We start from the raw sequence: 12,849 nt of genomic DNA, 5'->3' as shown, positions 1-12,849 counted from the left end.
CATTGACCTAATTAGGGTAATTATTTTCTGCTGTTTTTATTCATATATTATGATGACAGCTTTTGGAGGCAAGAATAGCTTGAGGCAGCCAAGAATTTAAAAAAGTAGACAGCGATATATATTATAAAAAGACCAAAAGCCCAAGCCAGGTAGTTCTCAATCTAAAAATTAAATTAAAAAATCTTTGAGTCACAAAGGCCTTCAAAGTAGGGCGGCTTTAAATTCCTATAACTCAAATTAAATTTTGCATTTTTACAAGATAAAATGGATCACCACCTTAATCTTTAGTACCATATCTATTAAGCAAAGTGATGCAGGCCTGAAATAAAGGTCCACTTTAAGGGCAGAACACGTCACAATTGTCATTTTAAAAAGTGCATTAATAGAGAGAGTGCTTTTCTGCCTTTTAGCTAATGGTAGAAATATCTAAGAGTTTGGCTTATGACATTTAAGAAACATCTCTGATTCACCACATAATTACCTGTGAGTCCAGTGTATTTTTTACAGTCCACATATAACCTTTTTCTAAACTTTTACACATTTTACCATTTATTCCCCAACTCAGGTTTTACACTTTGGAGGCATTTTTACTTGTCTTTTAACTTCAGCTAAGCCTTCAGCCTGGTGATTCCAGACTAATTTTTCTAATTGTCTGGATCTGTTTATAAATAGATTAATATATGGCAGTAAATTAATATTTCAACAGAGATGGACAGATAACAGATGAACTGTGGTTTTCTTGACACTTCAGTTGTCAACTCTAATTACTTGTATTAATTATTTTGTTCTACTTTGATCAAAGTCACTGGTGGATGAAGTAAAAGAAAATGTTTTTAGTGTTTCCACATATGTCTGTGTGAATTTCACATGAGTGTGAATTTCTCATCTAAGATCCAGGCTCAACCAACATATATTGGTTTAAACTCTGCCTGGTTAACCCAACTACAGTGAGTAGCCTTGAGTATGAAAGGACAAATAGAAGTGTAATGAATTTGCTATGCCCTTTTGAGAACAGTGCCTGTTTCTTCAGCCTTTAGCGTGTCAAATATTTTTTTATGTGCACAGGCATAAGTATAAAATAATACAATTAACTTTTGTGGGTGCTTTATAGGATGACTGTCAATATTACAATCATACCTTGTGTATATGCCCATATTTATACAGATTATTCACCCAGGTTTTGATTTCTTCCTTTATTCTTTATATTGGTATTCAGGGACATCATACCGAGGAATCTGGGATTGAATCTGATAGTTTATCAGAAGGATAGAACTTCTGCAGAAACTGAGTCAAATGGAGAGATAATTAATGTGAATTTATTGTCTTCCACAGGCTTAGATTTAAGAACTCCTTCCAAATAATGGATACTCACATGAAACTCAGCTACAGCCAGTGCAGAGGCATGATACCAGCAACACTACTCTCTCTCCTTCCTTGAAATATCTAAAATCTGTGTTTGTCTTTTCAGTTTTTTTCACCCTGAAATTGCACTCAGAGATTTCCACTGTTAATTTCATGTTAGCAGTGCTTTTCTGTAGCTTCAAGAAACTTTCTTTTAAAATAGGAGCTTGGAAGCCTCATTATACAACTGAGGAACTGGAACTTTATTGGAGTCGAGTACTAAGGATAATGTGTTTTGGTGGTGGATGACAATGCGTTTGTGCCCTGTGGGGCATGGAAGGGGAAGGGATGCTGAACTGCATGAACTTCTGTGTTAGGGTCCCTAAGAGATCAGCTCCCAGGAGCTGCCCATGCCCACCCCTTCCCCAGTGGAGATTATGTAATGGAATTCACCTGAAGGAGCGGGCACTGATTTCACCTTTACCACAGTCTGTTAGTAGTCTGTTTTCGCGCTGCTGATAAAGACATACCCAAGACTGGGCAATTTATAAAAGAAAGAGGTTTAATGGACTTAAAGTTCCACGTGGCTAGGGAGGCCTAACCATCATGGCGGAAGGCGAAAGGCACTTCTTAACTGGCTGCGGCATGAGCTAGAATGAGGGTCAAACGAAAAGGGCTTCTTGTTTATAAAACCATCCGATCTCAAGAGATTTATTCACTAGCACAAGAACAGTATGGGAGAAACCACACCCATGATTCAATTATCTCCCACCAGTTCCCTCCCACAACACGTGGGAATTATGGGAGTACAATTCAAGATGAGAGTTGGGTGGGGACACAGCCAAACCGTATCACACAGGTATCAGAATTATTGTTGGAAGCATCTTTCCCAACCAGAGGGTACGCTTCCTGAGGGCAGATACTATGTGACGTTCCTCTTGGAATGCTTGGCAGAAAGCACGCACCTGACCTTAGCGGGTGCACAAGGAGCATTTGAATGAGAGTTGGATGGAGTGGATGGATGTAAGCAAAATATTCACATTCATTGGCACCTTTGTGTTAGTTTAAAAAAAATTTCAAGGAAAAATTAAGGGAGCTGTTACTTTTCATTTTCTTCTTATTAGCTAACCACAGAATTAATGATATGCATTCTCATTGGGTATTTGATAAGGAAGAAATGCTTATCACAGGGCTTTGGCTAATTAAACCTCCTCATTATCTTATTTTACCTTAGTGATAAGCAACCTGTTTTGCATGAAGGTCAATTTAGGAAGTGAAAATAAATTTAAGGGGTAAGGGTCTTGGATCTGTTACTCTTTTTATTTGTTCTTTGTACTCAAACAACTCCCAAGGGGATTCCCCCAACTTAGACTACTTACTTTGTTCAATAACATAATGTCAGATGGAAAAATAACTGCCTTTTAACCACTAAAATCTTAACGTGGATGTGTCTGAGTAGTAAATATCGGTAGTTTCTTTTTTGTTCATGCCTTGAATTTATATAACACCGGAGAGTCCAACAGTGACATCATTTGCACTGTCTGATCTCAGCCACCTGTTTAGAGGCAAATAATCTTATTTCTCTTGACAGATGGGAAGATTGAGACTCGGGTGAGCTGGGGCTAAAGAAACAGAGTCAGGTTCATTTCATTTAATGCAGCATCCCCCAAGTGTCTACTCTGTGCCAGGGAGATGAATGGGATGAGCTCCTCTTCCATGACATCCTGGGTGTGCATACAGAATCTCCTTCTGCAGAGCACAACAAACCACGTAACAATGAGCTGCCCCACAGGCTAGGTTTCCTCCTCCAGGCGGCACAGCAGTGGGCTTCCCCATGGGACTGTCCCACCAGCCTCCACAGTTAAGGCTGGGCTGGCCCTTCCTGAGCTCACACACCTGAGGAGCCAAGGGTTGTTTTGTTTTTTTGGTTTTTGTTTTTTGTTTTTCTGAGATGGGGTTTCACTCTTGTTGCCCGGGCTGGAGTGCAATCGTGCAATCTTGGCTCTCTCGGCTCACTGCAACCTCCGCCTCCCAGGTTCAAGCAATTCTCCTGCCTCAGCCTCCGGAGTAGCCGGGATTACAGGCATGCGCCACCACGCCCAGCTAATTTTTTCTATTTTTTGTAGAGATGGGGTTTCACCATGTTGGCCAGGCTGGTCTTCTGAACTCCTGACCTCAGGTGATCCACCTGCCTCGGCCTCCCAAAGGGCTGGGATTCCAGGTGTGAGCCACCGCACCCTGCCCCAGGGGTTGTTTTGTAAAGTTATTTTTTATTTTTGTAGAGATCCTGTGATACACACACTTTCCCTAAATGTATACACGTGATCACATGCATGCTTTCTTAGCATCTTATTGCTTTTGCTTTTGTGTTTACCTCTTCCCCTTCTCGCTTCTTTCACATCAGTTACCATTGCCTCAACCCATAGTATCTCCTTCTTTATTTTTCTTCATCTGTGTCTGTATATTGCCTATACAGATATGTGTATTACTTAATAATAGTGGGATCATATTATACAATCTATTGCATCTCTCTTTTCTCCCTGAACAGTTCCTCCAGATATCCTTCTAAGACACTGAACAGAACTTCATGCTATTCCTCTTTAATTGCTGTATAATATTCCCTGATATGAACATATGTTATATACTCAGCCATCTTCCTGGTGGCAGGCATTCCCTTGCTTACAGTTTCTTGTCACTCTACATGATTCTGTAATGAACATCCTGACACGAGACTGTTTATTGGTGCTGTTAGTTCTATAGAAGAGATCCCCAGGAGTAGAATCTCAGGTTTTATCTTTTTTTTTTTTTTCTTGAGACAGAGTTTCGCTCTTGTCACCCAGACTGGAATGCAATGGTGCTATCTCGGCTCATTGCAACCTCCACCTCCCAGGTTCAAGCAATTCTCCTACCTCAGCCTCTCGAGTAGCTGGGAATGTAGGCACCTGCCACCACGCCCAGCTAATTTTTGTATTTTTAGTAGAGACAAGGTTTCACCACGTTGGCCAAGCTGCTCTTGAACTCCTGACCTCAGGTGATCCACCTGCTTGGGCCTTCCAAAGTGTTGGGATTATAGGCGTGAGCCACCGAGCCCAGCCTCTATTTTTAATTAATATAGAAACTGCAGCCGGCCCTATCACACAGGTATCAGAATTATTGTTGGAAGCATCTCTTTCCCCACCAGACGGTACGCTTCCTGCGAGCAGAGACTTTGTGACGTTCCTCTTGGAATGCTTGGCAGAAAGCACACATCTGACCTTAGCAGATGCACAATGAGCATTTGAATGAGAGTTGGATGGAGTGGATGGGTGTAAGCAAAATACTCAAATTCACTGGCACCTTTGTGTTAGTTTAAAAAAAAAAAGTGTTCAAGGAAAAATTGAGGGAGAGCTCTTTTCATTTTCTTCTTATTAGCTAACCACAGAATTAATGATACGCATTCTCATTGGGTATGCTCATGACTGTAACCCCAGCACTTTGGGAGGCTGAGGCAGGTGGATCACTTGAGCCCAGGAGTTCAAGAAAGACCAGCCTGGGTAACATAGACCCCGTCTCTACCAAAAAATACAAAAATTAGCCAAGCATGGTGGCATGCACCTGTAGTCCCAGCTACTTTGGATGCTGAGGTGGGAGGATCACTTCTTGAGCCCGGGAAGCAGAGGTTTGCAGTGAGCCATGATTGTGCCACTGTACTCCAGCCTAGGTGACCCAGCAAGACCCTGGGAAGGAAGGAAGGGAGGGAGGGAGAGAGGGAGGGAGGGAGGGAGGGGCCAGAATGCTTTCCTAAAATCCATCCCATCTTCACTAGTAATTGAGGAGTGTGTGCCTTTTCTCTACCTCCCTTGTAACTTTGACTGTTAGACCTCTTAATGTTTCTTGGTGTGATGGATGTAAAATGATACCTTCCTGCTACTTTAATAGCATTTCCATGAATATAAGTGATGTTATGCACCTTTTCACAAATTTCCTGGCTATTTGAGTTTGCTGTTAGGTCATTTGCCTACTCATATTTCTCGTCTGTTTTTCTCTCAGGCCCTTTGTCTTTTTATTGTCGGTTTGAAGAGCCCTTTGTGTGTTATGGTTGTGGCTGAATTGTCTGAAGAGCTTTCTCCCCCTCCACATTGCAGGGGCAGCTGAAATGCACTCGGGTTGTTTAGCAGAGCTAACCAGGCTGTTACGGTAGATACTGAGACTGAGGATTGTATTGAGCTAGAATATAGCCGCATGGTGTGGAGGACTGAGAAGGTGAGGCAGTTCTGCCCCATGCTGCCTTCCACCGGTTACGACCTCCAAAATCGAAGGGCTGCCCAGGCAGAGGATGTCCCCCTGCCACCCTCGGAGGGGCAGCGCTGTGCTGGCCGACATTTGTGATGCGGCTTGTCCCTGGCTCAGGTGAGGCTTCCACTAGGTCAAAAGGATTAAGACGTCAAAGTCAGTGCTTCTCACCTTGTGCCCACTTTAACTCCTAACAGATGGCATTCACTTGTGCAACACTCCCTCTGGGCATTCCAGTTTTTAAAGAAACCCGGAGAGGTAAAAAGCATGACAATAATCGGTCACCTCTGGCTCTATTAGGGGCACATCAGTAAGGATGACTCTCAGACTTTGGCACAAGTAAGACAATCTGCGGGTTTATGTGCAGTTTCCAAGCTTTAGCTCAAGCATATCAGAATGCAAAGCAATACTCTTGATGTTATAAGAAACGTATAAAAAAGGTATAAAACGTATAAAAAAGGACCTTGGGAAAGATCAGATTCAATATAGAAGGAAATAGAAATTTTAAAAAAGAAAAAAGTATAGAAAAAATTCTAAGTCTTTAGATAATTTTAAAAATGTTTATAACACATCTTACCCCGTTTAGCAACCATAATGTTACATAACCATAATATTTACTGGCCACAAAAATACCATTCTTAAAGGTGGTCTGTAACTCCTCATCCTACTTTCCCCCACTTTTGAGACTTCAGCAATGTAATAAATCTCTTGGGGGGAAATGTAGCCTTTAATTTCTAAAGATTTTTTATGCTAATTGGTCTTTATCATGAGTGACCATATTTAAATCAATGCCTGTATATCAGAAGACATGTAAATAGCCATTTCCTTGTTAGAAGACGCATGGTACTTGTCTTTTTTGATGATTCTGGTAGATCTGTTATCTTTTTTAAAAAATGAGATATGTTGGCCGGGCGCGGTGGCTCAAGCCTGTAATCCCAGCACTTTGGGAGGCCGAGACGGGCGGATCACGAGGTCAGGAGATCGAGACCATCCTGGCTAACACGGTGAAACCCCGTCTCTACTAAAAAAAATACAAAAAATTAGCCGGGCGAAGTGGCGGGCGCCTGTAGTCCCAGCTACTCGGGAGGCTGAGGCAGGAGAATGGCGTAAACCCGGGAGGCGGAGCTTGCAGTGAGCTGAGATCCGGCCACTGCGCTCCAGCCTGGGCGACAGAGCGAGACTCTGTCTCAAAAAAAAAAAAGTAATAATAATAATAATAAATGAGATATGTTAAATGTCATACCTGATCCGGAGTGGACCTGCTTGGTGGGAAAAAGAATACTTAGCTTTAGAAAAGTACAGTGCATCTCTAACAAGAGTATTAGCAACTGAATTCATAGTTTACACTAAATGCTACTGTTACTATAGCAGCTTAGTTTTCCTATTCTCATCTTTGTCTTCAGTTTTTTCCAGTTGTGTTTAACAAGAAAGATTCTGGAACTTTGTCATCTCCATGGCTGCTGGTTCAAAATCTGACAGCATGAGCAGCACTGATCTCACTGTACCTGGGTCTCACCTTGCCCTTTTCTCCCTAAGTTCTCAAAAGAGGCCAAGAAGTCTGTCATGTGTTTTCTTGTCATTGTTTTTCAACTTTCAAAGCAAATTCATCTAGAATCACACATTTGGTCCTTTGTGAACTTATTTCCTAAGGAATAAACTTCACCTTTTTTTGTATTCCCTTTTCTTTAATAGGTTATTGCAGTGGTGAATTATTTTCCTAATAAAAAAGACTGCGGTGACAGTCATTGCATTATGTTTGGATCCTTTTAACAGATTTTGTGTTGAACAAAGCAAGACATTATTACTTTTATTTCTTTTTCTTCCTTAATTAAAAGTATTGAGCAAACTTTGTATCTTGCCAATATGTAGAGGGGATCTTTTAGTTAGCACAAACAATAAAGAAAACTAATTTTATTTGTTTTATTCCTTGGGGATCTATGAAAGGGTTAGAAAAAGTGAACGAGGGCATGGCGCTGCTCATTATTTCTAGTATCTATCTTTAAGGTGGTTTGAATGCATTTCTTTCACTGGCCTGCCTGTCCTCTGAATTTACTCCTAGCACTGCTGATGGTTCTTCGGAACTCAGGAATCGTGTTGCATGCCTTGTTTCTACCCGTGGAACCTGAGATGGTTGGAAACCCTGAGGCAATGACAGGGACCCCAGAGTCCTTGGGAAATGACCCACTGTCTAATTTAAAGGTAAAAATTTAGAGTGCTGCTTTGGATATTGCCATTTCCTAAATGTGCATATCTTAAAAGCATTGCTTTCAGTACTGCCGATTTTCTCATAGTAATTGTTTTTATAATCACAAAAACATATTTTTATCTTGAAAAGCATACAGTCATTGAAAGCTTTTTTTGTTTGTTTGTTTGTTTGTTTGTTTTGAGATGGAGTCTCACTCTGTTGCCCAGGCTGGAGTGCAGTGGCTGGATCTCAGCTCACTGCAAGCTCCGCCTCCCGGGTTCACGCCATTCTCCTGCCTCAGCCTCCTGAGTAGCTGGGACTACAGGCGCCCGCCACCTCGCCCGGCTAGTTTTTTGTATATTTTAGTAGAGACGGGGTTTCACCATGTTAGCCAGGATGGACTCGATCTCCTGACCTCGTGATCCGCCCATCTCGGCCTCCCAAAGTGCTGGGATTACAGGCTTGAGCCACCGCGCCCAGCCGAAAGCTTTTTAAAAGGCTGTTCACCACTGGCTCTTCCACTCCTGAAGTTTAAGAAACAAAATTTTCATTCCCAAAGCTTTGTTCTGGTCATTGCTGAAGTGTGCTGTGCAGCACCCAGAGAAGACTGCATAAGGAAGCCTCGCTGTTATTCTGAAGACAGTACCTTTTTTATTGTTGTTGTTATTGTTAAGAAAGCAGAGACTAGTTAAAGCTAACACAGACACTGCGCGGAGTTAGCTAGTTCTTTCCGTTCAAGCAGCTTAGCCTCCCGCTATTAGTATAAATACTTGTTGACTAGGGATCCACTTGATTTCAAAGAGGATTCCTAGTATAGGAAGGGCTAGACATTTTTAAGTTTTTTCCCTGAGGAATCAACACTTAATACTGAAGATTAATTAGAAACCTAGAAATCTACCCACACTATAGGATTTTTATCGGTAAGAAAATGGAGGGCGGCATGCTTTCTTAGACTAACTCTAGTCTAGGAACTGTGTGCGTGATCCTAACACTCATTATTATTCTTCCCCTGCTCCCCAGCGTGCGGGCGCCGCAGAATGAGGAGTGGCGAGCCGGCCTGCACTGTGGACGAGGCCCGCGGGCAGACGACGCGGCGGCTCCGGGCGGTCAGTGTCCGGGACTGGGGCCAGCGCCAATGCCTCCCGGCCGCCTGGGGGCGCCGTACTCCGAGGCCTGGGGCTACTTCCACCTGGCCCCGGGGCGCCCCGGGCATCCCTCGGGCCACTGGGCCACCTGCCGTCTGTGCGGGGAGCAGGTGGGCCGCGGCCCGGGCTTCCACGCAGGGACCTCGGCACTGTGGAGGCACCTGAAGAGCGCGCACTGGCGGGAGCTGGAGAGCAGCGGCGCCCGGCACTCACCACCTGCTGCGCCCTGCCCGCCGCCGCCCGTCCCCGCTGCGGCCCCCGAGGGCGACTGGGCGCGCCTGCTGGAACAGATGGGCGCACTGGCTGTGCGCGGCAGCCGGCGAGAGCGGGAGCTGGAGCGGCGTGAGGCAGCCGTGGAGCAGGGTGAGCGCGCCCTGGAGCGGAGGCGGAGGGCGCTGCAGGAGGAGGAGCGCGCCGCGGCCCAGGCGCGCCGGGAGCTGCAGGCCGAGCGGGAGGCGCTGCAGGCGCGGCTGCGGGAGGTGAGCTGCCGTGAGGGCGCCTCGGGTTGGGCCCCCACTGCGCTGCCGCTCAAGGACGACCCCGAGGGGGACAGGGACAGCTGCGTCATCACAAAGGTCCTCCTGTAGGGGTGTGGCCACTTCCCCACCCCAGGCCAGCGCTTCTCCGACCAACGCCTTCAGCCCCCGCTGGGACCGAAGCCAGGCCCGCAGCAGCCGCTACTGACTTGGAAGCTCCAGCTAACTGTAGGGCCTTCCGCGCCCTAAGACTTCAGCTTGAGAAGCACTTCGAAGCCAGAGCAGAACCAAAACTCACTTCCATGGGGTCACCTGGGGTGCCTGGGCGGCCTTTCGTGGGCATGCATGCAAGGATGCATACGGAACACCCGAGAGCTCCAGCAGCCCCGTGAACCCAGACCCCCTGGTGCCATGACCACTTAGGGCTGGGAACCCGAACCTGGTGACTTTGAAAGGATAGAGCGCTTCATTCCATACCAAAGACTTATCACACCATGTGCCTCCAGCAGCCCAAGGTGGAGGGTGCCGGGAAATGAGAAAGCTTTTTACCCAAAAAAAGAGTTCCTAATGCATAATCTGCCCAATACCACGTTCTGAAGGGTCGGAGGGATGTCCCCTCTAGTTTCCGTGACTGCTGTAGACCCGCATCATCTCTAGCCCTCATTGGGGCAGTCCCAAAGAGCCCCCTTTTTTACTCCCCATATTATTCAACCAATACCAGGTGCACTCTGTCTCCCCTCGGCCATCTTTCCCTTGGTTCAGACCTAACGACAAGTGTGGCACATATGTTCACTTTCAGGCCTCACATCTGCCACCTTAGCAAGACATCACCTCATCCCCTTGTCACTAGGAAGAGGGTTTCTTCCCCACGTGTCGTCATAGTCCTCACCTCTGGGCTGAAGGGGAAAGCATCCCTTCGCATAAGGCTATGTCTTTCTGTCATTTTCCATCCCATTCCTCTCTCACGTTTACTGGGTCTTTCCTCCTGTAGTATTCCCCCTTTCGCTGTCTCAGTCCCTCCCTTTCCCCCAGGATCTTCCTCATCAATACTCAGTCTCCCTTTCTTACTGAAAAGAAAGACTTAACCCGGAAGGGCCAACAAGTCCTTGCTACCTATACTTCCTCCCCAGTTTTTACTCCTTCACTCTGATTCAGTTTTCTCTGCTACAGTGGACTATTTCCAAGCCGCCGCGATCTCTCAGTGACCAAATATGATGCTCTATTTGCAGCCTTCATTTTGCTTAATCTCTCCCTTCTTGAAATTGCTCTCTTGGTAGGTGGATCCTGTTTTTCCTCCAAAGAATTCCTTTTCCTGTTGTATACTGGTTCCCAGATTTTTCACAGGCCTCTTTTTTTCTCTCTCTTTTTTTATATTGAAAAATTCCACACATCCAGAAAAAGTTGAAAGGCTAGCACAATGAATACTCAGATACATACTCTCCACTTGGATTGAATAGTTAACATTTTGCCAGATTTACTGTTCTCCCCACCCCATGCATGTGTACGTAAAATGACATTTCACCCCTGAGTATTTCCACAGAGATTTCCTGAGAACAAAGACACTGTTCTACATGATTACAATAAGATTATCATGCCTAAAAATATAAACAGTAACTTCTTTATAACCTTTAATATAGAGCCCTTAATCAGTATTCAACAATTGTCTCCAGAATGTCTTTAAAAAAAAAAAAAAAAACCGGTCCCATCAAGGTTCATACATTCTTTTGGTTTCAACTCTAGTCACTTTTAGTCTAGAACAACCCCGACATATTTTCCCATGACACTTCGTGAAGCATCCAGGCCAGCTGTCTTAGCAAATGTCCTTTATTCTGGAAGTGTCTGATTGCTTCCTTAGGCCTATATCTAATACTCCACTCGTGGCTCATCTCTCTGCAGAGTTGTAATCTCCTCTGGGCCAGGGACTCCTGAGTATCTCCAGGCCGAGTGTTCTCCCCAGGCCTGATCCTTCATGCCCAATCCCTTGCTGCATGTCTCCACTCCTTGCACATCCTGCCTCTGTGAGTGGAAGAGGTGAATCTATTCAACCCCACATCACACCCCTCACTTGATAACTAACATTTACTGGGCACTAACAATGTATCAGGCACATACTACACACTTAACATGCATTAATTATCTCACTTGACTCTCACACCAGCTCCATGGTAACACTGTGCTGGCTTTACAGCTAAGGAAACTGAGCTAGAAGGGTTAAGTAGCCTGTACAAGATCACAGCTGGCCGGCAGTAGAGGTGGGATCCCACTGCAGTCTCCCCGACAGATGCCATGCTCCCACCGTACCACCATGTACTGCTTCCTGAGATCTCTGCTTCCCTTAGTCGACCCAGCTGACACCCGGTTCCTTCCTAACTCCAACTAATTAATTCCAGTTAATGGAATTGACTGGAATTAGTGACATTAATATTTACTGAGCATTCACCATGTGTCATCAGAGCTGTGCTAAATGCTTTACAAGAATAATTACCTGCCATAAAGCAACCCTATGACATAGGTGCTACTATGCCCATTTCGTAGATGAGACAGGTTCAGGGGAGTTAGTACCAGCTTCAAGTCATGCCGCAGCTAAGAGTCTGTATGGGGTTTGAACTGCGGTCTCACTGAATGCTGGGCGCCTGCTCTGCTACGTCTATTTCTACAAAATATTGCACTGCCTTCCTGCCAAGCACAGGGCCCATTTATCGTGCATCTTCCCATCTTTGTCTCCCCCAACTGTCCCTTACCTGAGTCACAATTTGGCCAAAGCCAAAGGGATTGTCCTAAGCCAGTATTATTATCCACTCTTTCTGCTCAAAAGCCCCCAAGATCACCTATCAATCACCTACGTATTAGAGTGCAAGCTTTGACTGTCACCTGACATTCAAGTCCCCTTCTGCCCCCATGCCAGTCCTCTCCCTTCCCCTACATGTGCCCTATGCTCCAGCCAAACTGGATTCTGTTCTTCCTGATAAGACCTGGTATTGGCATCTTTATGCCAGTTTGCCTTCCCTCCACCTTCAAAAGCCTCTTCAGTCTCTCGGTACAAAAAACATCCCATCCATTTTCTAAAACCATGCTTTCCTTGATTTCTCCTCACGTCGAGACATTTCTTTCTTTTCTGGTCTCCTAGCATCTTGTGTCTCACAACCCTCAGGACAGGCCAGCTAGTGTATGGCTATGGGTTTTTATCTCACCTCCCCTGCCAGACCCTGAGCTTTTGCGGGGAGCAGACTCACCCCACTCCCACAGTGCCTTGCATTCCATAGCTGCTCAGAACATTAACCCATTCAATGTCTTTAAGATTTTTTACTAGTTTTCCTGTAATTACTAATATAATCATTTATCTTTAATTCTGAGTAAAATTCACAACAAATAAAAGGAAATAGCAGTAATAATTTTTAAGCTGTTTAGTCAATAAAGATTTAATGCATCA

General features: G+C 44.9%; 1 protein-coding gene and 1 non-coding gene across 2 annotated transcripts; both read left to right on the top strand.

Annotated features, from left to right (window-relative positions):
* The first annotated feature begins 5,568 nt into the window (after nt 1-5,568).
* LOC115896733 lies at nt 5,569-5,706 on the top strand. The gene has a single exon (XR_004056628.1). It is a non-coding gene; the product is annotated as a small nucleolar RNA SNORA47 (small nucleolar RNA).
* Nucleotides 5,707-8,835: 3,129 nt separating this feature from the next.
* LOC115896561 (zinc finger BED domain-containing protein 3-like) lies at nt 8,836-12,849 on the top strand. The gene is given in 2 exon segments (XM_030927953.1): nt 8,836-8,878; nt 8,881-12,849. Coding segments are annotated over 2 exon segments (693 nt in total). The 3' UTR covers nt 9,531-12,849.

Source organism: Rhinopithecus roxellana, chromosome 3 (assembly GCF_007565055.1).
Source record: "Rhinopithecus roxellana isolate Shanxi Qingling chromosome 3, ASM756505v1, whole genome shotgun sequence".
NCBI lineage: Eukaryota > Metazoa > Chordata > Mammalia > Primates > Cercopithecidae > Rhinopithecus > Rhinopithecus roxellana.
This window is presented reverse-complemented; position numbering and strand designations above follow the sequence as displayed.